The sequence below is a fragment of the Eptatretus burgeri genome, chromosome 10 (assembly GCF_056783735.1).
Source record: "Eptatretus burgeri isolate ZD-2024b chromosome 10, Ebu_testis_v1, whole genome shotgun sequence".
NCBI lineage: Eukaryota > Metazoa > Chordata > Myxini > Myxiniformes > Myxinidae > Eptatretus > Eptatretus burgeri.
In genome coordinates this window covers 54,769,053-54,795,558 of record NC_140970.1, presented here as the reverse complement: position 1 = coordinate 54,795,558, position 26,506 = coordinate 54,769,053, and the positions used below count along the sequence as shown (strand labels likewise).

The following is a 26,506-nucleotide window of genomic DNA, read 5'->3' as shown; positions in this document are numbered from 1 at the left end:
GGGAAAGGCAGAGCAAGGGCAGCAGACGAATACGGAGATCCAGAGAGAGAGTGAGCGGATCCAGTATGCGTGGCAGGCGGAGCATCAGGCGAATGTTGAGATCGATCCCAGAGAGCGAACGGCTTTGCAATCCACCTTTTATAAGCCCTATGGTGTCATGTGGGGTCAGACCCGTGTGTGTGTGTGTGTGTGTGTGTGTGTGTGTGTGTGTGTGTGTGTGTGTGTGTGTGTGTGTGTGTGTGTGTGTGTGTGTGTGTGTGTGTGTTTATCTGAAAAATTTTATTTTATATGTTTATTTTATCTGAAAACACATTTATCTGAAAAGCAAGGGTGGACGGTGAAACCTCGTTGAGGTGAAACCTCAGTTGACCCTAGTGAGTACGTCTATTAATTACGTGAGTATGTTTTATCAATTGGAGGGTGCAATGACTGGTGTCAGATACTGGGATGAGATCATTAGACTTGTACTGTATTTTCACGCATATAACCCACCCCCTGATATACCCCACACCTGAGGGAAAAGAGTGCTCGAGGAAAATTTTGGGCACGTATAACCTGCACAAGAGTATACCTCGCATGTTGTAATTTTTAGAACTAATTTAACATGTAGTCTGGGAGTTTTTGCATGAAAATACGGTCGTCAGCCATCTGGGCCAACAGCAAGGTGCTAACTTCATCTTTCTACTGTATGTATCACTGCCCACCAACACTATGTATGTTGGAATCGCTGTACTTCAGGGTCATAGCACTATTCACGTGGACTCGCCTGTTTCTTTCTCTCTCTCTCTCTCTCTCTCTCTCTCTCTCTCTCTCTCTCTCTCTCTCTCTCTCTCTCTCTCTGTCTCTGTCTCTGTCTCTGTCTCTGTCTCTGTCTCTGTCTCTGTCTCTCTCTCTCTCTCTCTCTCTCTCTCTCTCTCTCTCTCTCTCTCTCTCTCTCTCTCTCTCTCTCTCTCTCTCTCTCTGTCTCTGTCTCTGTCTCTCTGTCTCTCTGTCTCTCTGTCTCTCTGTCTCTCTGTCTCTCTGTCTCTCTCTCTCTCTCTCTCTCTCTCTCTCTCTCTCTCTCTCTCTCTCTCTCTCTCTCTCTCTCTCTCTCTCTCTCTCTCTCTCTCTCTCTCTCTCTCTCTCTCTCTCTCTCTCTCTCTCTCTCTCACCGGATGACGGGATTGGGGCAAAGCTTTCGGGACCCCCATTCCTTGATGATAGGAGGAAAAGCACAGCGTGAACATCCAGGGTCAGATTGTGGTGGTGTGTGGTGGAGTGGTGCTGAGGTGTCGTCCACTAGACGGCGGTCTCCTTGGGTTAACCTGAGGCGGTCCCTTCAGGTGGGTGCCTGGAAAGTCCTATCCCAAAGAGAGGATGATCACCTGTCTGTTATCATCTGAGCTCAAGCGTTTGAACATCGGTATTGCAGCACTCTCTGAGGTTGGGAGACCAGATAGTTGCGAGATCATGGCGGGTGGTTACACCTACGATTGGTCTGGTCGCTTTGATGGTTAATGTACCCAAGGAGTTGCTGGAGCTGTGTCCAATAAGCTGACTCCAATGATAATTGAGGTAACAACGGTCAACGAGCGTATTATGAGACTAAGGATTCATCACTCCTTGGGTGTCTTTTCCCTGGTCTCTGTATATGCTCCAACTTAGGCGAGTTATCTCACCGTGAAGGACGCATTCTATGCTGCGCTCGAGTCGATGGTTGATCAGTGACCCAGGCGAGATACTCTTCCAGTCTTGGGAGATTTCAATGCATTGACTGGAACTGATAGGGATGGTTATGAGACATGTATTGGTCCCCATGGGTCTGGAAATATGAACCTGAATAGCACTAAGTTCCTTGACTTTGCAAGAAGTCTTGGACTTAGGGTGGCCGGTTCATGGTATCAGCACCTTCAGGCTCATCGCTGGACTTCGTATTCCAACGCTGGTGGTGTGGCAAAGGAGATTGACCATGTGCTCGTTGTTGGTTGCTGGAGGATGATCCAGAACTGCAGGGTCTTCCGGAGTGCTCAGTTCCTCAATTCCGACCACAGGCTTGTTGCAGCAACTCTGAAATTGCAGCTTAAATCCAGGAGAATGGTACCTTCCCAACCTAGGCTGGATGCTGGCAAGCTCAAGGATGAGAGGGTAGCTGAGGAGTTTGCGAACAGGCTGAGTGGAGATTTGGCGGGTATGGGTGCTTTGGGAAATCCTGAAGAGTTGTGGAATGCCTTCGAGTCCTTCATGTTGCCAGTGGATGTCTCGAAACTCACCGTCGGGCGAAGAAGAATTTTGTCTTTCAAACGACACTGGATACCATTGATTTAGGCCACAGGGCCAGGCTAAATTGCAGAGCTGAGCTGTTCAGGGAGTTGAGGCATAAAACATTACTGGTGCTGAGGGTGGAGAAGGAAGTCTGTGTGCGAGGAATCTGTGAGGGGGTAGAGCATCACCTGTAGTCAAGTGATTCTCGTCCTGCTTACAGGGGAATTTGCACATTGCGTTCCTCCAAGTCCGTCCCTCAGTGTACTGCAGTTGGGGCAGAGGGTGGTGGGCTCTTGACAGAGGAGTGAAGGCTGACTGGGCCGGTTACTTTGAGCGGCTGTAACAGGCAGGTGACTAGTTCTTCGCTAGTTTGTTGGAATTATGTTGGGGAATTACTTTTTGGGTTGTAGAAGAGAGTGCAGTGAATGTAAAATATAATATACCCAGACTTTCAAAAGGCATTTGATAAAGTATAACCCCGGTTTTTTGTTAAGTTTTGATGAAGTACAGTTTCACTTCGGTTAATTGTTAAGTTTTGATCAAGTATAACCGAGCTTGTTTGTTAAGGTTTGATGAAGTACAGTATCACTTAGGTTAATTATTAAGTTTTGATAAAGTATCAACTCACTTGTTTTTTAAGTTTTGATAAAGTATAACCTTGCTTGTTTGTTAAGTTTTGATGAAGTACAGTATCATTTAGGTTATTATTAACTTTTGATAAAGTATCAACTAGCTTGTTTGTTAAGTTTTGATAAAGTATCACCTCGGTTGTTTGTTAAGTTTTGATGAAGTACAGTATCACAGGTTAATTATTAAGTTTTGATCAAGTATCATCTCAGTTAATTGTTAAGTTTTGATCAAGTATCACCTCGGTTGTTTGTTAAGTTTTGATGAAGTACAGTATCACTTCGGTTAATTATTAACTTTTGATAAAGTATTAACTTGCTTGTTTGTTCAGCTTTGATAAAGTATCAACTAGCTTGTTTAAGTTTTGATAAAGCATCACCGAGTTTGTTTGTTACGTTTTGATGAAGTATCACTAAGATTGTTACCCTCTACTCCCCGAATGAAAGGGTATTGCATTCGGGTCTGTTTGTTTGTTTGTCTGCACAGAACTTTAATGTTTTTCTCCGCAACCGCTTGTCGGATTGACATTAAATTTTCACCATTGACATTTAAAGGCGCGACTATTCATGTAGAATGTTTAAATTATATTTATGAGGCCATAGGTCACGCGGTGTGGCAGCCATGTTGGAAAAACCGAAAAATTTTGGACCTCTGTATCTCTGAAACCACACAAAGGAAAAAACTGAAATGTGGCACATGGCATATACTCTTGGGGAATGCGATTTTTATGACGTCATAGGTGCCTTCATTATGACGTCATAATTGCATTTTTAGAACGCTACATCTGATCAGTATGAGAATTTTTTAGGGTCATCTGCAGATAAAATGGTCCAAATAAAAAAAATTGATGATGTAATCGGTCACGTGATTTGGCAGCCATATTGTTTTAAGAAAAAGACATTCAAAAATATTCTTCTCTGAAGTGGCTGAACAGATTGAGCTGAAACTTTACAAGTATGACCACCTATCCATGAGGAACAACAGGTTCACATATGACGTCACAGGGCACATGGTTTGGCAGCCATATTGGATTGAAGAAAATATTAAATAATGTTTTCTCTGGAACCACTTTATCAATCGATATGAAACTTCACAGTTATGATCGACTACTGATGTGGAATACATGTTTTAAATTTCAACTTGATCGGACGCATGGTCTAGCAGCCAGAGTTATTATCTTGCCAAAACGAAGTTTTTGCAAGATATGTTAAGGCCCAGTCACACCTTGACGTTTTAGCCAGCAATGGCAACGTATTAAAATGTATGTAAAACGCTGGCTTACGTTGAACTTTTGATGTTTTTTTTTAAAGATTCGGACGTATTCATAACGACTTGGTCTTATGCATAACGTATTAGTAATGGGCACAGAACGTTTCGTTGTGTTATAGATAACTTATACCAACGAATGCTGAACCTGTTGTCGGCCTTCACAACCTATGCTCAACGATAGTCTGACTTAGGCATAGCGCGCTGCACGCATCGCCGACGATGACGTGGCGTAAGTTATGAAAAGGCTGCCGCACAACGATTCAAATCATAACCGCCGCAGAAATGGAAGTGTCAACATCGCAGTCACACCTTGGCGATCTTGCCAGCGTATGCCGACCTCTGAAAAATGCGTCTAAAACGCTGGCGCACGTCGAATACGGTATGGGTAAGTTTGGTATGCGTGAATGGAACGCCAAAGTACGCTATCATACGTCGTAGTAAATGGAGTACGTCATGTAATTTTAAACATGTTGAAAATTTTACGACGTACTTGCCGTATGACATACGCTCCACTTGCGATGGGAATAAGTTGTACGCACGATATGCGATCGTTGACACACATCGACACACGTTACTTGAAAGGTGCTCATAAGTCAAAACACGTCAATGTAATGGTTAGCGTCAGTGTTCCAGACTCCAGGTTTTTTTTTTTCTTCGGTATGACGGTGTTCAGTGTACAGTGCGGTTATGATTTAAATCGTTGAGCGGCAGCCTATTAATTATATTATATTATAACCGCACTAGAAATCGAAGTGTCAAAATCACCATCATACCGAAGGAAGGAAGAAAAAAAACTAAAAAAAAAAAACAGGGAGTCTGCAACACTAACGCTAACCATTACCTTGATGTGTTTCGACTTATGAGCGCCTTACAAGTAACGTGTGTCGACGTGTGTCAACGATCGCGTGACGTGAGTACAACATGTTACTCATAGGTTAGAAATAAGTTTCGGGTACGCTAAACATTACCTAGACGTGTTTCGACTTGTGAGTAACTCACAAGTAACGCGTGTCGACGTGTGTCAACGATCGCGTGATGTGCCTACAACTTATGGCCAGCGTTATGCGGAACATGTGAGTCATATGCTGGCATAAGTCTTAAAATTTCAAGCATGGAAAATTTGAGGACAACCGAAAAGTACAACGTTTAAAGCCAGCATACAACGACGTATGGCAGTGTTTTTCAGCGTGCTCTCAATGTTATCAAAACTTACCCATAACGTATTCAACGTGTGCCAGCGTTTTAGACAAATTTTCCAAAAATCGGCATAAGCTGGCTAAAACGTCAAGGTGTGACTGGGCCTTTAGTCAGCTTGTATGTTTTTTTTTTTGTTTTTGTTTTTTGGTCTGTAATCACGTCTAAAAAATTCTGCAGAGCACAGTTATCATTGGAAATTTTTGTAACTTCGCATATCAGAGGCCTATAGAGGTCCCTTTCAGCGCATGAAATTTTGAAGGTCAAGGTCACTTTGTCACAAATCAGGGGAGTTGACGAAACCCTTATTTTTTGAGTAATTTTGATCGGATCGTCTTCAAACTTCATGGGAATATAGTTCATGGTCTGGCGCTCAGCTGATTAATTTTTGGTGGCGATTGGCCTTGACCTTCATGGTTAGCGCCGAAGGTCAAACATATTTGACCCCAAGGTCAAATTTTCAAGTTTTAGGAACCATATCGTGTTATGTGCTTTCTAGATATGTCAAGCTTGAGACATTATGACGTCATTTGGTGACGTTATGAGGCAAAAGCATATTTTTCATGGTTACTCTGTAGAACGATTCTCATCGGAATCTCTCGTAGGCAGATATTCCTCAAGGAGTCGTTCCTGGTGGATAGCAGCTCTGTTCACCTCAGTGTGACCTTAAAGAAGTCACACGTAGTCACCTTTTGGCAAGATACGGGTCACCCTGCGGGTGACATTGGTTTATTTATATTTTTGATCTGGGTTCTTTTATTTTTGTTTATTTTTATTTTATTGGAATAAGGCTCACTTGGCTGTGCCTGGATAGGTTTGAGTGTAGAGGAGCAGCAGCTGAAATGTAAATCCTATCCAGGTTCCTCCTGATGACTTCATCTTTGCTTTTTGCTTGCTTGGGCTCCTGATTACTCCAATGCAGGACCTTCCATTTGATTTTGGTCTTCCATTTGATTTGATTTAATTTTTTTAATCCCATTGTAAATTCAATTGAATAATAATTTAAAAAATGTCATGGGTCAGGGTGAGGTGTCCAAAGCAGGGTTGCATCAAGGCAGGACATCTTGGTACCTGGTCATCAATGCCAGCAGTTATAAAGTGTTAGTTCTAATTATGTCTCATTAATTATGTTGCACACCAGTACACAAACGCCACACAAAATGCACCACACAATACCACACACAACAAGTCCTGGCGAAGGTCTGCAATCTCCGATTGCTCTTTTTCTTGTTTATAAAGTTTTGAGCTTGTAAAGTCATTGGTAAGTTTGCATGCCAGATTGACAACTGGCTTAGGATTGGAAAGAAAGTGCTGGTTTTCATTTGGCAGATGTCATAGTGGGAAGTTGTAATTCATGGACTACACTTGGACTGTTGTTCTTTGGAATTTCTATAAATTAATTGGAATGCATGGTAAAGAGTAGTCTTTCAAAAGTGTAGACTCTCAGCTGACATGTACTTGTCACCTGCAGGTAATGTCGACAGCAAAGAGAGGGAGTAATACCTGAGCAGAGGAGTCAGCATGTTGTTTTGCTTTATATTCCATTGGGTTCTAATATTGGTAGTAATAATAAAACTGATATCTACACATACTGGGAAATGTTACTTGCTCCACAATTTTTGTTAATGATTAATATTAGTGCTTGAGAAATTCCATTCCAGTCCTATGCATGTGCAGGGAAAGAAGAAGAAGAGGAAAAGAGAAAAGCAGCAGGTGGAGGCTGCAGTGGTGGGTGAGTGTCTGTTGATTGTTGTTGTGAAAGTGAATGGATATATAACGTATGAGCATGTCTTTGTTTCTTCGCATTTGTTATTCACTTGTCATTAAGTCCCACCAATGATACCAAAACCTAGGTTTTGCAGCAGCAGAGAACTGTTTCAAAAACACTTGGTATGAATGACTTATTCAGCACATAATAATATTGTGCAAATGAATGATTTATTTCTTTTAAAGAAAAGTCTGTGGGTAATTACTACCACGTAAAAGTAATCTGTACTCCAATAAGTTACATATTTAAAGTTGTTGATCTCAAGGGTTATATGAATGGCATGTATCATTGTTCCATTGCCTTGTACCGATTCCGTCGATGTGGACTTGCTCACTAAATGGGGCACACAGACATCACATCGCTCCAGCTTTATGACAAAACAAAGTGCTGACTTAATGTGTTGAGAAATAAAATAAATAAATCCAGTCATGCGAGTGATTCTGACACTGCAGTTGATGCCATAGAGCAAAGAAGATGTAAAAAATAATCTTTATTACATATATTGACTGTGTGCAACACCATGTGACAAATCTCATGTATGGGTTGCCCGATTGACCTGGAATGTTAGTCATGACCACGTTCCATGCATATATCAATCAGTTTCGCAATGTTCATAAAAATTGAAGGGGTTTGTGTAAATTTTGCCCAATTCTCCATTGATCTAACAGGAGAAAGACCCTGTTGACTTGTCCATGTCCTTGTAATTCATGCCAAAGTACACTGATATCTCCTTATGTCCTTTGCATGATCTACAAGCTCTTCTACAAACCTTTCGTCACTGTTTTAAAACAGGTGGTCTCCTCAAACTCTGGAATATGTAGTTGGCTGCCATTTCTGTCGCTTTGTTGCAGCAATCCATTTCTTCCTGTGCTCATGACCACATGACACGAAGCCCAATTTTATTTCCCCGTCGGTTATTGAAGAACTCTTGGACGTATTGTTGCATTCAACCACTTTGAAAAGTAGCTTACAAAACGGAGCTTAGCCACGTGACATCGTGATGTCATCTGAAAATCCTTTTTACAGCTAGTCCTGCAAAAATCGACATTATACAGTAACTTAATGTGATGTGCCAAGGGATTTGTGGTGAATTATGTCTCGAAGAAGATGGTATAATAGTTTTACGTAAATTGCAGTCGAGTGGTTAAATAACACTGATGTGACATAAGCAAGTAACACATTCCAAAAGACACTTCTTCAGAAGATGAAAGTGATAAGATAATCCCATTATTGCTAAGCATGGTCCTGGTGATTGCAGATTATTTGCAAACGAGTGTGACACCCTGGTACGGAGCGATCCTACGTGGTTTATGCAGCAAGACCACAGCAATTATCCTCGACGGTTTCTTTTTCTTCTTCTCCTGAAAGACCTTTTGATGTTATAAACAGAGGACATTTCACCGCATGTCATTTGCTGAACAGCTATGCTGTGATTCCCATGAAAAACAACTTTAAAACTCCCTAATCTTATTTTCACTTACCATTCTCACAATGCACTGGGATCACGCTGCCCGTCGATGTATATCATTCAGTTGTGGATTCTGGCATTTGCAGTACTAAACATACGAAGCGAGACATTTGAGCATTTTGCAAACCATTCCAGGGAGTCGAGAGTAAATGCTTGAATTTGTAACGACAACCTGATTCACACTGAACCTATCTCTGAACTGGCAAAATTATGTACGGTAAAGCCATCGTCAATTAGAAACGGCATCGCATACTTGATATAACTTGTGACTGAGCATGATTATGACGGTGTTACCCTAGCTGTGCCAACATCAGAAGATGACGTCATCATCAATGACGCAACTACAGAAAGCTACAAGTTCGTTCATGCTCCTCGTGTGGAACGAGCTGGAGGAGGGATTGGGTTGATGCTTAAATTCAACATCTTGGTTAAAACTGAAAATCCTGAACATTATTCTGCTTTTGAGTCCTTACACACTCTAATTATGAGAAATTTGTGTTCTTTTCAGCATCTAGCACCCTGGAAAGGGCGTTGAACATGGACGTTGTTTTTCGTTTACTGTTGTTTTGGATGATTCTCCTTTGATGCTGGATCACTGTCTTCCTCACCCATCAAATTTGTTACTAACCAGAGATTTTAGCATCTGCATGGACAAGCCAGCTGAGACTTATTCCAAACAGTTCATTAGTCTGCTAACTGCATATGGCAGTAACTTTAAATCGAGCAATCAAAGAGAGAGTCTCACTCTGCCATTGTTGAGAACGGTGCTACTGACCAAAAGCCCTTATTTACAACAATGGCTAAGCTTCTCCATTGGAAGGTTGAGGCAATGTTCCCAGGTTACACATCAGATCAGTAACTCCCCAACAGCTTCTCAGACTATTTAATTGGCAAAGTCTCCCAAATACGTGATATCTTGCAACAAAAGGTGTGATTATCAAGTGAGAATGGTGAATTTGTGTTCCCTCCCGGGAAACCCGTCTACTTTTTAACGTGCATCGGTGCATGAGGTCAAAAAGGTGATCCTGCCCTCACCTGCCAAATTATGCGATCAAGACCCTCTCCCTACTCGGTTGATTAAGGAGCATGTGGATGACTTTGCTCGATTGATCAAAAAGTTGGTGAACAATCGCTTTAGGGAGGTTTGTTTCCTAACAATTTGAATCACGCTAAAACTAGAGATTTACTGACAGAAGTGATCTTGATAAGAAAATGCTGGGTAGCTATAAACCGTTTGCCAACTTCAAACATCTGGAAAAGTCAACAACAGAGTGATTTAAACCCATCTCCTCAACTGTAGCTGAAATGTTTGGTTCCAAGATCCATGCCAGTCAGCCTATAGAAGAAACCATTATGTTGAAACTGCTCTGTAAACAGTAAGTTACGACATACTTCAGGCTATGGATTGAGGCATGGTTTAGGACTGGTTTTGCTGCACTCGAGATCAATGTGGAGAGTCTTTGTGATGTGGATGTTGATTGTGCAGATTGTACCTTGACGGCTGCACACAATCAGTCCGAGTTTTAGATGCGTCTTTGGAACCGGCGTCGCTGAATTTCTCTGCGCTGCATTGCTCAGTACTACGACCCTAGTAGTTTTCTGTCAACACATTTCCTATTTGTGGCATTATTGCTAAATGTGACTTGATGGTACCATGTGTCTGCTGCTGATATTCAGCTTTGCACATCCTGTCTGCCAACACAAGGTGAAATTCACCATTCCCTTGCAAAAAATGGAGCCATGCATCTGAGAGATCAAGGAATGGATGAACAATAACGACCTGAAATAGAATGGAGGCCAGACGTAGTTCATTCTTTTGTGGTCTGTGAAACAGGTGACAAAGGTAGTGGTTCCCTTATCTCACGCTTGATGACTTTGATCCGGCCTGATCAAGTACGCAACCTTGAAATGATACTAAAATCATTTGTTATAGTTATAACAAAAGCTAATATAATGACAAAGCCTCATATCTTGAATTGCATCAGATCCTCTGTTTACCATCTCCGAGATATTCACAAAATTAAGAAGTACCTGAACCTGCAGTCAACAAAACAGCTCATTCAAGCAGTCATCACATGTGCAACACCACATTATTTGGACTACCCCCAACTTAAGATACAACAACTCCAAAAAAAATACAGAATGCAGATGCGTATCTAGTGACCTGCTCTCGATCATCCTCCCACATCACATTCATTTTGCAGCATTTTCATTGGTTCCCTATAAAGACAGAGACTTGAATATAATCTCTAGATCATGATTTAAAAGGCAATAAGTGATCAAGCTCCAAAAGTACATTTTGAGGCGAGTCCAAATTCTTGTAAACATTTATTCTGGACTTCATTCAAGTAATACCCTCAGACTGACGAAAAAGAGGTCCAGAAGGTCATCGAGGGATATGTTAGGTCTTTAGTTATGGCGGCACCTCGCCTTTGAAATAATCTCCTGTATTATCTCCAAAACCAGACTCAGTGGTGTATGGTTGGAGCATCCGCTCTCAGTCTGGGAGGTCGGTGGTTCAAACCCCGGCTGAGTCATATCAGTCTTTAAAAATGGAATGTGCTACTTCCTTGCTTGGTGCTCAGCATATAAAAGGACAGAGCATGGACAAACAGTGCTGGGAAGGCAATGGCAAACCACCCAGTATAATCCTTTCGAGAAACTGTTTCGGCAGCACCAACACTCTGTAAAGATTCTGGTACATCAAAATAAAAAATAAAAAATCTCCAACAATGTCCAAGTGCACAGAATTTTAAATGTACCCTGAAGACTTACTTGATGAAAAGTGTTTTCATTTCGAACTAGATCGGCAATCAGTGGAGCACCTCCACCATGCTGAACAGTTTACATTTTGTATCCCACTGAAAGGCCGGATCTGCCTCCAGACCTTCATCAAAATCTAATCGGGTTGTCCTTGTCACACACTCAAACTGTCCACCAAGTTTTGTTTGAATCTGCCCAGAGCTTTGAGATATCCTGCTCACAGACAGACAGGCAAACAAACAGGAGTGAAAACATAACCTCCGTCCACATTTGGTGGTGGAGCTAATGACTTTTTAATCACAAATGATTTTATTTCATATTGCTTGCACTTAAAGATCTGATCAAAGATGGTGCAGTTTTTGGAATTTATATTGCTTTCATTTCGTAAATGAAGATTACTTTGTGTATTGGTGTTCATTTCATGTTTGAATGAAATGTTGCACCATGAATGTCTTAATTGAAAGATATGCACTTAATAAATATCAAATATTGTTGTTATTATTATTATTATTATTATTATTATTATTATTACTATTATTATTAGCCCCTGTTGGACTTAGTCTGAAACTGGGGCTTATAGATTTGGTCTTCAGTTTTTGTGTCCGCGCATGCATCCGCAACCATATCTCGGACATGTATGGACCGATTTTAGTTTTACTTGGCACAAAGACGACACATTAAAGTATACATATGTATATCATTTTGTTTCACGATGCAATCAAAGATGGCCGATTGGCAGCCATTTTAGTTGTTAAAAAAAACAAAAAAAAAACAGTATTGAACACACGTCCTCAACCGTTTCTCAGACATGCATTTACCCATCTTGTTCAAACTTGGCACACAGATAAAGAATGATGGATAACATGTGCACGTAATTTTTTTTCGAGATCAGATCCAATATGGCCGACTGGCGGTCATTTTAGTTGCAAAAAAAACCTGATGTTGAACACGTCCTCAAGCATTTCTCCGACATGCATTTCCTGATGTTGATCAAACTTGGCACGCAGATAAGGAATGATGGCTTGTATGTGCACGTCACTTTTTATTTCGAGATCAGATCCAATTTGGCCGACTGGTGGCCATTTTGTTACTTAAGTGTCTCAAACCATTTTTCAGACATGCATTGCCCAAATTCGTTCAAACTTGGCACAATCACAGTACATGATGGCATACACGTGCACCTCACTTTATTTTGTGATCTGATCAAAGATGGTAGACTGGCGGCCATTATAGTTGTAAATAAATATGGGCTTGCCCTTTAACTCCGTGCAATAATTTTTTTAAAACAACAGGAGCTATGACATTTTATGTCTTTTTTTTCCTTTTTATTATGATTTTTATTATTACCTGACAGTGCTCAAAGCTTAAAGTCCCTCTATGACTCTATTGGTGATGGGTACAAGACAGAAATGCCATGCTGTCAGTGAGCTGTGCCAACTGCTGTTTATGTAATAACTGGTAATGACCATTGTGATAGCAAACCATTCGAGTATAAATTGGTTCATTTTGGATATAAATTATTTCTGACTCGGTGTTCTGACAGACATGTTTTATTTTTTCATCAAATTATTGACTGCTGGAGCCAAGTCACATTGTTAGTACTAGGAATGGTGTAAACTCAACCATTTGTCCCTATTTCTCTCCCTTTCCCCTTCCCCTCCATAACACCACTCATCAGCCACCCTTAAATTGCATCACATTTGATACCTTAAAAGTATTTTTATTTTCAATCTTGGCATATTTTATGCATGTGACAGAAGACAATTTCGCAGATGTTACTGATGTTGCACACTTACTTTTGAGCTGTTTGTCTGGGTTTGATTTTCAGGCCCAGCTATAAACTGTTGCAGAAGTACTTCACAGGCAAGGCCGTCCCTCAGATGCAAATTAAGCTAGCCAATTCCATCTGCGAGCATTAGTTGGTGGGGGTTAAATATCCCACGGTGACTTTTGCAAAGAATAGGCAAGTTATCGCCGGTACCCTGGACAAATTCCAAATTTTCTTCCTGATTACCACTTGGAAGGCAAAGGCAAAAACCACCCAGCGTAATCCTTGGCACGGGACTGCGTCAGCAGCACTGAACCTGCTTTCAGGCAGGACACCAGAGGGAGAGAAAAAGACAGACAAACACAAATATACAGAGAGGCATTAATATAATCGAACAAAAATATCTGACAGCTTCATTAAAGCCAAACATATCCATGGCATTTTGTGTGTGCATGTCACAATTCCCCCATGAACTACCTTTAACTACTGTTCATGTCATACCCTCAACTTCCTCATTCAAACCAAAGCTTGCTGCTCATCTCTGCCTCTTCTACAACATATTGGTGCTTTGTTATTTATTGTACATGGTGTTTTTCTTATTCAAGTATTTGCTCTAAATGCCAGCATCACGTTCCTCATAAAGAAGTGTGAGATCTGGCTTTGTTATTCTTATACTGCAGACAGGTTGGTGGCCGTTCATCACTCTTTTATTGCCTTTTATCTGGTTTTGCACCACTCCCCCCTGTCCCCAACCCCAAACTATTTGTCTTTACATCGTCCAAAAGGCTATACACTTTGATCTTGTCATTCATTCCTTCACAACGTTACTGAATCCAAGGTTACCACTTACTTTCATTATTGTTCCAATTTTGTTGCACCTGTGAAATTCCCTTTGTCCCCATTTCCTCCCATTGTTACCTCAAGAGGGTAGGTCACCACCATGGTTGTACTTTGTATTTTTCTAGTGTTGCCATTTATACTTAGCTTGTTGGTACTATAATCGACTTCCTTCTTTTTCTGGTGTTGATGTAACCTTGTCTTGTGAAAAGCCATGTGACTATTGCACGTTGCCACTTTTGGATGTTTTGATAGTGGTCCTGGTAATGCCCTGTGGAGGTCTCACCCACACTATTTTTAGTTTATTTTACTTTCCTTTTTTTTTTTGTTTGGTTCTTCCATCGACAAAGTAAGTTGGTGATTAATCATTTCAAATGGCGAATGCACAAGTTTTCTTGACTTATTAAGCAATTATTCTATGAGCTTAGATTTTGTCGTTACAACATCAAAAAATCGTTATTGTCAGAGGGAAGAAGGAAATGATCACGGCTCCATCTGCTCTGACTGAGGTAAGATGATAAAAAAAATGTATCTCTAAAATAAAAATTAAAAAAAACTAAGATACTTGCGGTATGGTGCAGAGGGAGCACACTTACCTTTCAGCTGTTTTGTCAGGGTTTGATATTCAACCTGACTATAAACCATTGGATTAGTGCTTTGTAGGCTGGGCATTGCATCACAAAGTGATATAATCACCCCCAGATCGGTCCCCACCTGAATGTCCATGGATGCATGGACATTAAGGTGGGGACCTAACTGCTAGCATTAGTTGTCGGACGTTAAAGACCTTTCGCAACCAGTCGGCGAGTTATTGCCGGCACCTTGAACAAGTGACAAATTCCTTCCTTGACTGCTGCTGGGAAGGCAAAGACAAACCATCCAGTGTAATCTTTGCCATGAGACTGCTTTAGCAGCACTGAACCCATATTTGGGACAATTTCAGTAGCTACAACAGAGAGAGATGAGGATGACTTCAGTACAATGTACATTACTCTTTTATAGATACTGTACTTGTAACATTTATTTGGATGATGTTTATAATATTCAGAGCCTTTACCTCTGTGTTTGTCTAGTTGTGTTACATTTGTTATACATCTTGACACCACTGATTTGTTTCACTAATCTTAGCAATGAGCCATTTTAATTTTAGCTCAAAGATTAGCTAATGGCTCTGTCATTTGGTGTAGATATACTGTAGTGCAATAGTACACCACCATTTCGTGTGTTTGCCAATGAGCAACCCGATTCTGGAGGAATCTCCTTTCAGAGTCTCAACTTTGATTACATTTGCTGTTTCATGTAGCAGTGCCGCCGTGAACTGCATTGTGCAGAGAACAATACATTTTCGATTAGTTTAACATCCTCAGAAGGGTTGTTGTTATTGTTGATTAGCTCCGGTCAGTTCTGCTCGAACAGGCCTGCACCGATCGCCGGCGAGAGAGAATGGTAGGGAGATCGCCGATCGATCACCCAGGAGCAACCAAGAGATCCCTCACATCGAAGGTGTTGTCCCCAGAAGAGTCCCACAGTGGACTGTCCCATCTGTCCTTAAAAAAAATCTCATGATACCTTTTGAAAAGGACAGGCCATCAGGTCAATCAAGTGCCAAATTATCTACATGTGTGTGACGACTTTGGGGTGGGGAAATGTTTTTTGTTTTTTTTTAAACACCACCACCTCAGATTGAATTCAGAACCAAATTAGTTTTTTTTATATTTGAAATGATATAATTGAATGAATACATAAAAAAATAAATAACTAGCTTTGATGGCTTACATTATTAGCATAAGCTGATTCCTGTTCTGTGGAGGAAGGATTTTGTTTTTTTATGGATGTGTATAATGCATGTCAGAATATAAAGGAAACCTAATAAATCTCTCACATTTTCTTCAGCATGTGTGGCTTTATCACTGCATGCATGCTCACCGTCTTCTTGCATGGCTCACCCCCTGCCAGTTCCTTTTCCTGCCCACAAAATCGATCCAGTCGTACAAACAATGTAGTAGTTCTATAAGAGCCTTGATTTCTGTATATATATATATATATATATATATATATATATATATATATATATATGTAATAATTAAAACCTGCTGCAAATCCTACTACTCCAGCAGTCTCCTATCACAAGCAGAAAGCACTTCCAATGATTCTTGCCAATGCTGTCATTGCCTTTGCAGCTTCCATTCATCATAAGGAACGTCTTTCTTAGATATCAAAAACTGAATGGAGCCTTTGGATATATCAGCATCAAACTCAACACATCATTACATGCATTAGGAAGTGCTGAATGCAATATAAGCTGGTGCAAAAACTCATTGTGCTGGGAAAGTAACTTATTGACGGCAACTGACAGCACGTCTGACGAGCTATTTGGGACTCTCATTGGTCAGAAGAAAAATCAATCCTCTTATTCACTCTACAAACCTTAATAATGTTGTAAGGTCACAGTGAATAAGTTGCGTTTAAGGGTTTCCCAACTTATTTTTGTTTTGATTTTTTTTCAATACAGTATATAAAATCCCAATTTTCCGAAGAATTTAATGATATTTTGAAAACTTTAGCCTGAGTTGTTTTTAAACCACTGTAACTGCATCCGCTCGATGCTGACTGCACTTTCATTTTGATTCCAGCAGATCACTCAGTTAAAACCATATTCTTTTATTGATTATAGTCTGCGGTCATGGTGATCTACAGTTTGTAGTAAAACAGTCGTGTTTTGAGTTTACTCCAGAAAAATTAAACAAGACATCATGAAAGTAGGAAATTAGTGATGCTTTAACGACGGTTTCTTGAGTAAATGGTGTGAAGTTGGTTGCTCATTGGTTTGTGGCTTCCCTATTAATCACGAGAAAATGAATGATGAGTTAGTGGCTTGTAAAAGGAGATGTACCCTGGAGGGAGTAGAAAATGACTATCAAGTTAAGCGATAAACTTAGTTTTTGAACTAGTGTAGCAAACAAAGGGTAGCCATCCAATTGTTAAGCAGAAAAATAAGGAGGTAAGCAGTTTCCATTCCTCTTTGCCACTGCTTCCGGCCTAACATTAAACCGCCCGTGCTCTCTACGCCTTCCTCTCCCCCTTCCCTTCAGAACAAGAAGCTGCTAAGAAATGCCGTGCCCGATATGGTCTTGAGCAGCAGAGTAACTGGTGTAGCCCTTGCAGGTATGCACCCAAATCTTGTTTCCTCTTTCCCCAACCATTCATTCTGTCCTTACTCACACTTCTTTGCCCTCCTGTCCCCCAGACTCTCAATATGGCCATCCGAGGTTGATATTTAGGATCTCAGGTGCAGCTCTTTTTTTGTTTCCATGCCAAATCGATTTTCTTTTCTTTCACAATAACAAATTGACATCATCTGCAAAGACAGGCCGATTCCTGAATGTCAGTTCGAAGGAGACCGCTCTGATAGAGGGAAGGGCATTGTTTCCAGGTAATCTGAATTCCATGTGATCCCTCGCGTAGTAGATGCTATGAACAATCTTTGCACAATTTTACTTGGCCATTTGTGGGGTACATGCAGTTTTGGTTTCTTCACGATGTCACGTTTACAAACTGGGCGATCATTGTGGAGTTAAATCCAGGAATATCTGTTTTGAGAGTCAGAAAGGGAGGGTTAAATCAATTGTGCGCAATTTGAATTCGATTTCCATCATTTCGATCATTTGAAATTTTAAAGATTCTCTTTTACCAAAAGTATATCATTGTGACTGATTGGAAATCCGTCTGTATTCAATTGCTGGAACTACCATCCTTTAATCCCTCAATCACCTGGTAATTTCTTTCAACAAGTCCCTGAGAACATGACATCAACTTTGGATGGGCTAATATTTGTTTTATTTCTACTTTCTAACTCAACCTCTCTCCCTTGGCATTGTGGTTTAATCCAGTTGTTGGCAAACCCATTTACATTTTGACTTTTTACTGCATTGTATTAACACATCTTGAGTATATTGGAGTGAATTTCACTTGCTTTTGTTTCCTTTGATTTTTGTAATGTAGTTGTACATCCCAGATAAAGGGGGACCACACCGCAGGCTTTGTGTCCTGCTATGTTTGGCTAGCTGGTGTGGAAAGGCTGTAACACACGGCTTTGTTGATTTGCATTAACATTTGTTTGATTCCATTGTTCCAAACGTTTGATCGATGTGCCCGGTTTGTTGGAAGATTTACATGCGTGCAATGTCCGTGTAATTTGAGGTACGCATTTCCGCAGTTCAGTCACCGTGCTCACTCAGCCAGCGCTCGTGCGCCGTTTGAGTACAGCACGGCAGTTTTCATTTTGATTGATCGTTCTTTCTGGTTTCTTTTAATTCCCCCTCCCACCCTCCCCCCTTCTATCCTTCTCACAATTTCTAACAGGCTGCGTGTATGGCACTGTGCTCATTTCTAGCACTCTCTGGTTTTTTTTTTCCCCCCCTCGAATTGCAAAATCTGTTCACATTTGAGTTTATGCATATTTGTGGTTGCAAGAAAAATTATTTTGTTCTTGATTGCAGTTGTTGAGCTGAATACGTACAACCCGCTACGTTTTGTCCATAATTTCATGAGTGTTGTATATAAAAATGTTTGCTGTACATTTTCATGAGGGTGCACTGTGAATTGATGCGACGGGAGAAATTTGGGTGAACCCTAACAAACTGGAGTATGCAGTGGGTGCGACTATTTTAGGAATGGTTTCAAATCACCAAGATAAATAATGGGTAATTGATTTGGTTACAAATAAACGGTTTTACACATTATAAGCAATTACATTGCCCAGACAAGATGTGTGCAGTGTGCAGATTTGCCATCGCTGATGTGTGCATCACATGATTTATTACTTCGTTACAATGTACATTCTATTTGGCTTTTCCTCTCTTCACTATTTTTCTTCACCACCTTTTTTCTTTCACAACTTTTCCTCATCACCTCTTTTCCTTCACAACCTCTTTTCCTTCACAACCTCTTTTCCTTCACAACCTCTTTTCCTTCACAACCTGTTTTCCTTCACAACCTGTTTTCCTTCACTACCTGTTTTCCTTGACTATCTGTTTTCCTTCACCACCTGTTTTCCTTCACTACCTCTTTTCCTTCACAACCTATTTTACTTCACAACCTCTTTTCCTTCACCACCTGTTTTCCTTCGCTACCTGTTTTCCTTCGCCACCTCTTTTCCTTCACAACCTCTTTTCCTTCACTACCTCTTTTCCTTCACAACCTCTTTTCTTTCACTACCTATTTTCCTTGACTACCTGTTTTCCTTCTCTACCTCTTTTCCTTCACTACCTGTTTTCCTTCACTACCTCTTTTCCTTCACTACCTGTTTTCCTTCACTACCTCTTTTCCTCCACAACCTGTTTTCCTTCACAACCTGTTTTCCTTCACAACCTGTTTTCCTTCACTACCTGTTTTCCTTCACAACCTGTTTTCCTTCACGACCTCTTTTCTTTCACAACTTTTCCTTCATTACCTCTTTTCCTTCACTACATGTTTTCCTTCACTACCTCTTTTCCTTCACTACCTGTTTTCCTTCTCTACCTCTTTTCCTTCACAACCTCTTTTCCTTCAATACCTCTTTTCCTTCACAACCTCTTTTCTTTCACTACATGTTTTCCTTGACTACCTGTTTTCCTTCTCTACCTCTTTTCCTTCACAACCTGTTTTCCTTCACTACCTCTTTTCCTTCACAACCTTTTTTCTTTCACTACCTGTTTTCCTTAACTACCTGTTTTTCTTCACTACCTCTTTTCCTTAACTACCTGTTTTTCTTCACTACCTCTTTTCCTTCACTACCTGTTTTCCTTAACTACCTGTTTTCCTTCACTACCTGTTTTCCTTAACTCCCTGTTTTCCTTCACAACCTGTTTTCCTTCACTACCTGATTTCCTTCACTACCTCTTTTCCTTCACTACCTGTTTTCCTTCACTACCTCTTTTCCTTCACTACCTCTTTTCCTCCACAACCTGTTTTCCTTCACAACCTGTTTTCCTTCACAACCTGTTTTCCTTCACAACCTGTTTTCCTTCACTACCTGTTTTCCTTCACGACCTCTTTTCTTTCACAACTTTTCCTTCATTACCTCTTTTCCTTCACTACATGTTTTCCTTCACTACCTCTTTTCCTTCACTACCTGTTTTCCTTCTCTACCTATTTTCCTTCACAACCTCTTTTCCTTCAATACCTCTTTTCCTTCACAACCTCTTTTCTTTCACTACATGTTTTCCTTGACTACCTGTTTTCCTTCTCTACCTCTTTTCCTTCACAACCTGTTTTCCTTCACAACCTGTTTTCCTTCACTACCTCTTTTCCTTCACAACCTTTTTTCTTTCACTACCTGTTTTCCTTAACTACCTGTTTTTCTTCACTACCTCTTTTCCTTAACTACCTGTTTTTCTTCACTACCTCTTTTCCTTCACTACCTGTTTTCCTTAACTACCTGTTTTCCTTCACTACCTGTTTTCCTTAACTCCCTGTTTTCCTTCACAACCTGTTTTCCTTCACTACCTGTTTTCCTTCACTACCTCTTTTCCTTCACAACCTGTTTTCCTTCACAACCTCTTTTCCTTCACCCCCTGTTTTCCTTCGCTACCTCTTTTCCTTCACAACCTCTTTTCCTTCACCACCTGTTTTCCTTCGCTACCTCTTTTCCTTCACAACCTCTTTTCCTTCACAACCTCTTTTCTTTCACAACCTGTTTTCCTTCACAACCTGTTTTCCTCCCCACACGTTTTCCCTCACCACACGTTTTCCCTCCCCACACGTTTTCTCTCACCACATGTTTTCCCTCACCACACGTTTTCCCTCACCACACGTTTTCCCTCCCCACACATTTTCCCTCTCCACACATTTTCCCTCACCACACTATTTCCCTCGCCATACGCGTTCCCTTGCAACCCGTTTTCCCTCCCCACACACTTTCCCTCCCCACACTATTTCCCTCCACACACAATTTCCCTCCCCACACTATTTCCCTCCCCACACTATTTCCCTCGCCACACTATTTCCCTCCCCACACTATTTCCCTCCCCACACTATTTTGCTCCCCACACTATTTCCCTCCCCACACTATTTCCCTCCCCACACTATTTCCCTCCCCACACTATTTTCCTCCCCACACTATTTCCCTCCCCACACTATTTCCCTCGCCGCACTTTCCCCTCGCAACCCGTTTTCCCTCGCAACCCGATTTCCCTCGGTTCACATTCTCCCTCGGTACACATTTTCCCTCGCAACCCGATTTCCCTCGGTTCACATTCTCCCTCGGTTCACATTCTCCCTCGGTACACATTTTCCCTCGCAACCCGTTTTCCCTCGCCACACGTTTTCCCTCGCTACACATTTACTCTAGCAACCTGTTTTCGCTTGACGCACGTTTTCCCTCACTGCAAATTTCTCTCACTGCACGTTTTCCCTCGCTACACGTTTTCCCTCACTGCAAATTTCTCTCACTGCACGTTTTCCCTCGCTACACGTTTTCCCTCTATACACGTTTTCCCTCTATACACGTTTTCCCTCGCGACACGTTTTCCCTCGATACACGTTTTCCCTCGATACACGTTTTCCCTCGCTACACGTTTTCCCTCGCTACATGTTTTCCCTTGCCACACATTTTCCCTCACTCCACGTTTTCCCTCGCCATACATTTTTCATCGCCACACCTTTTCCCTCATCACACATTTTCCCTCCCTCCAAATTTTCCCTCACTGCACGTTTTCCCTCGCTACACGATTTCCCTCGCTGAATGATTTCCCTCTCCGTTGCCCGTTTTCCCTCTGTGCCACCCGGTTTCCCTCTGTGCCGCCCCGTTTCCCTCTGCGCCGCCCGTTTTCCTTCTGCGCCACCCGTTTTCCCTCTGCGCCACCTGTTTTCCCTCTCCGCCGCCGATTTTCCCTCTGCGCCACCCGGTTTCCCTCTACGCCACATGTTTTCCCTCTGCGCCGCCCGCTTTCCCTCTGCACCAAACGGTTTCCCTCTGCGCCACCCAGTTTCCCTCTGCGCCGCCTGTTTTCCCTCTGCAGCGCCCGGTTCCCTCTGCACCGCCCGGTTTCCCACTGCGCCACCCGGTTTCCCTCTGCGCCACCCGGTTTCTCTCTGTGCCGTCCATTTTCCCCCTGTACCAACTGTTTTCCCCCTTCTTCACCTGTTTTCCCCTTGCGCTGCCCGTTTTCCCCCTGCGCTGCCCGTTTTCCCCTGCGCTGCCCGTTTTCCCTCTGCACCGCCCGGGTTCCCTCTGCGCCACCCGGTTTCCCTCTGCGCCACCCGGTTTCCCTCTGCGCCGCCCGTTTTCCCCTTGCGCCGCCCGTTTTCCCCCTGCACCGCCCGGTTTCCCTCTGCGCCACCCGGTTTCCCTCTGTGCCGCCCATTTTCCCCCTGTGCCAACCGTTTTCCCCCTTCTTCATCCGTTTTCCCCCTTCTTCAGCCGTTTTCCCCCTGCGCCGCTTGTTTTCCCCTTGTGCCGCCTGTTTTCCCCCTGTGCCGCCTGTTTTCCCCCTGTGCCGCCCGTTTTCCCCTTGCGCCGCCCGTTTCCCCTTGCGCCGCCCGTTTCCCCTTGCGCCGCCCGTTTCCCCTTGCGCCGCCCGTTTTTCCCCTTGCGCCGCCCGTTTTTCCCCTGCGCCGCCCGTTTTTCCCCTGCGCCGCCCGTTTTTCCCCTGCGCTGCCCGTTTTTTCCCCTGCGCCACCCGTTTCCCTTTGCTTGCTGTTGCACACAACCAGTCTTATGCTTAGTGTCATCTCCTTTTTCATTCTTTCTTTGAAGCGGTGTTCTTCCAGACCACTCTCTAAATGGTCTGGAAGGACACCAAACAAAATGATTAATTTTATTCGGACTTACCAAGGCTTGTGTTAGAAAGCTTTACTTTTTTTTAATTTGGACTCTTCCTCATTTAACTGGCAGAGTTATCATCTGTAGAACTACTTGAGCTTACCACAAACTGTTCATGTTATGCACAAAAGTTACCGTGAGGTTCTCGTGTATCTCGCCATGTTGTTCTGCATCACCTTTTTCTTTGTTCTTCATTTGTTTTCTTTGAACACACATTGCATGGAGTACAACTCTTCATTGTAAGCTGGTGTTCCTACACCCTACCTTGCACTCCTGGAAGCTGGAGGTGCATTCTCAATTCAGATAGGTTGATCATCAACAAAGTTTGCTGTGTTCTCAATGCAGGTAAGTTTCATTCTTTGAGGACTTTCTTCCATTCTTCCATTGCCAGAAAATTCCACCATCCAGTGTGCCACATGTCTTCTTCTGTATCTGCAGTCACTTTTCCAGCTCTCCTTCACTTGACTTAATGTCATTCCATTTCACCCAATCTGAGATTTTAAAATTATTATTCACCTTCAGCGACTTTTCAATAAACGAGCCACAGTATTAGATATCACCCCAAAACGAGCACGTACACAATTCAGGGAAGAACACCCCTCGGTCACTCAGCCAAATTAATCCAGGGATTTTGGTGTTAACTGTGTCGATAGTCCAATATGAGAACGAAGCTGTTAATGCCATTAAATAGAATATTACAAGGAGTTGGACAGTTCTTTCGCATGTACAAAACTTTCTTTTATCAACCCAACTTGGAGTGCAATGGTGTGATAGATGCTTGGGTAATGCGTGAATTTTCGAACTCTTTCCAGGTACATACAAATTTGTAAAATAGAATTGTTCTCCTGTCGTGTTCATACTGCCTTTATGAAATGCTCAAAATGAGCAACAATTCTTCATATTTCTTCTTGAACTAGAGAGTTCATAGAACACCTTACCCCATGCAGTGTTTAAGTATATCATTCAATTGGAATAAAATAATTGTTTTGAAGGTCGTTTAGGGCCCTGTCACACCTTGACGTTTTAGCCAGCAATGGCAACGTATAAAAATGTATGCAAAACGTTGGCATACGCTGAAATTTTTATGTTTTTTTTTTTTTTAAGTTTTGGACGTATTCATAACGAGTTGGTCGTATGCATAACGTATTAGTAACGTACACAGAACGTTTTAATCACATATAGATAACTTAGACCAACGAATGATTAGTGTGTTTGCCCAACGTTCACAACCTATGCCCAACGATAGTCTAACGTATGCTTAGCGCGCTGCACGTATCGCCGACGATAACGTGGCGTAGCCTATTAAAAAGCTGCCGCACGCCGATTTAGATCATAACCGCCTGAGAATTGGAAGTGTCAACATCGCAGTCACACATTGACGATTTAGCCAGCGCATGCCGACCTCTGAAAAATTTGTCTAAAACGCTGGCGCACATCGAATACGTTATTGGTAAGTTGTGTATACGTTAAGAGCACGCTGAAAAACACTGCCATACATCGTAATACGCCTTGTACGTCGTTAAATTTCAAGCATGCTGAAAATTTTAGGACGTACTCGCCGTATGGCTCACACGTTCCACTACGCTGGTAATAAGTTGTAGGCACGATATGCGATCTTTGACACACGTCGATACAAGTTCCTTCTAAGTTACTCATAAGTCGAAACACATCGAGGTAATGTTTAGCATACCCGGAACTTATTTTCTCTGTCAAGGCACATTTTGTTTTTTCTCCTTGGCTCCGTGAAGGCACGTGACGAAATATCTGAAGTTGTTGTTGTTGTTGTTGTTGTTGTTGTGTGTTTTTTTTTTTAAGTCTATCACGAATTTTAAAATATATTCGGACATTTGTTTTTAAGTTTCGACGTCGACGTGACAATATCCTCAAACAGAAAATATTCACAGAGGAGGAACTAAGAATAAGACGAGCAAACTGAAGAGGCAATCGGACGTGATGTAACAGCACGTGACGAAATATTGGAAGTTGGTGTTGTTTTTTTTTTTTTTAAACGCTGCCAATACGCCATTATACGGTAGCTGTAAATTTGAAACACGTTCAGTAAGTTATGTGGTCGTCCGGAAGACGTCAATCAAATACATCAATATGCGTTGGAGGTACGTTACTCATAGATTCAAAGCACGTTACTCAGGTTAGAAATAAGCTTTGGGTACGCTAAGCATTACCTCGACGTGTTTCGACTTATGAGTAACTTACAAGTAACATGTGTCGACGTGTGCCAACGATCGCATAACGTGCCTCGACGTGTGTCAACGATCGTGTAACGTGCCTACAACACGTTACTCATAGGTTATAAATAAGTTTCTGGTACGCTAATCATTACCTCGACGTGTTTCGACTTATGAGTAACTTACAAGTAACGTGTGTCAACGATCGCATAACGTGCCTACAACTTATTCCCAGCGTATGCGGAACGTGTGAACCATACGCCGGCATACGTCGTAAAATTTCAAGCATGCTAAAATTTGCGGACAACCGCAAAGTACAACGATTAAAGCCAGCGTACTATGACGTATGGCAGTGTTTTTCAGTGTGCTCTTAACGTATACACAACTTACCCATAACGTATTCGACGTGTGCCAGCGTTTTAGAAAAAAAATTCAGAAATCGGCATACGCTGGCTAAATCATAAAGGTGTGACAGCCCCTTTAGAAATAATTCTGGAAGTTTAGTGCGGTTGATGCAGTCTTATACAGTGCCTTCAGATAGTATTCACACCCCTCGACTTTTGTCACATTGTGTTGTGTTACAGCCTGAATTTAAAATGGGTTGTATTTAAATTTTTTGTCACCGATCAACACAAAATACCCCATAATGATAAGGTGAAAAAACGTTTTTATAAACTTTTACAAATTAATTTGAACGAAAATCTGAATTGTCTTCCGTCAATAAGTATTCAACCCCTTTGCTATGATACTCCAAATTGAGCTCAGGTGCATCCACTTTCCTTCCATCGTCCTTGAGATGTCTCAACAAGAAACACACCTTTCTATATAAGGTCCCACAGTTGACAGTGCATGTTATAACAGACACTCTACCATGAAGTCCAAGGAACTGTCTGTAGAACTCAGAGATGGAATGGTGAGGAGGCACAGATCTGGAGAAGGGTATAAAACAATTTCTAGAGTGTTGAAAGTTCCCAAGAGCACAGTGAACTCCATTATTAGGAAAGGGAAAGAATATGAAACTACTCAGACTCTTCCTCGAGCTGGCCGTCCGACCAAACTGAGCAACCGGGTAAGAAGGAGCTTGGTCAGGGAAGTGATCAAGAACCAAATGACCACTCTGATAGATCTACAGAGTTTCTTGGCTGAGATGGGAGAACCTGCCAGAAAGACAACAGTCTCTGCAGCACTTCACAAATCTCAGCTTTATGGGAGAGTGGCCAGACAGAAGCCACTCCTGAGAAAAAGGCACATGACAGCACGCTTGGAGTTTGCAAAAATGCATGTGAAAGACTGAGAGCATGAGGAAAATGATTCTGTGGTCTGATGAGATGAAAACTGAACTCTTTGGCCAGAATGCAAAGTGCTACGTCTGGCAGAAATCAAGCACAGCTCATCACCAATCTAACATCCCTAGAGTGAAGCATGGTGGTGGCAGCATCATGCTATGGGGATCCTTTTCAGTGGCAAAGATTGGGAGACTTTCAAGGATTGAAGGAACAATGAATGGAGCCAAATACAGGAAACACTCATATAACACGGGGGATGTTTTCCCACGAAACACCGTGTTATCCAAAAACGTGTT

The 26,506-nt window shown here is 41.9% G+C and overlaps 1 protein-coding gene across 17 annotated transcripts in view; it reads left to right on the top strand.

The window, feature by feature from the left end:
- LOC147018605 (transcription factor 7-like 2) overlaps nt 1–26,506 on the top strand; it is a 445,180-nt gene that overhangs the window by 386,575 nt on the left and 32,099 nt on the right. For 6 of the 17 annotated variants that reach the window (XM_085898438.1, XM_085898435.1, XM_085898451.1 and 3 more), the window contains 2 exons: nt 7,009–7,063; nt 17,028–17,100. In XM_085898438.1, coding sequence (XP_085754564.1) covers nt 7,009–7,063; nt 17,028–17,100 — 128 coding nt within the window. Of the gene's footprint in view, nt 1–7,008; nt 7,064–17,027; nt 17,101–23,018; nt 23,084–26,506 lie in introns of all 17 variants that reach the window. The other 11 variants (XM_085898437.1, XM_085898434.1, XM_085898433.1 and 8 more) reach the window with 6 other exon arrangements.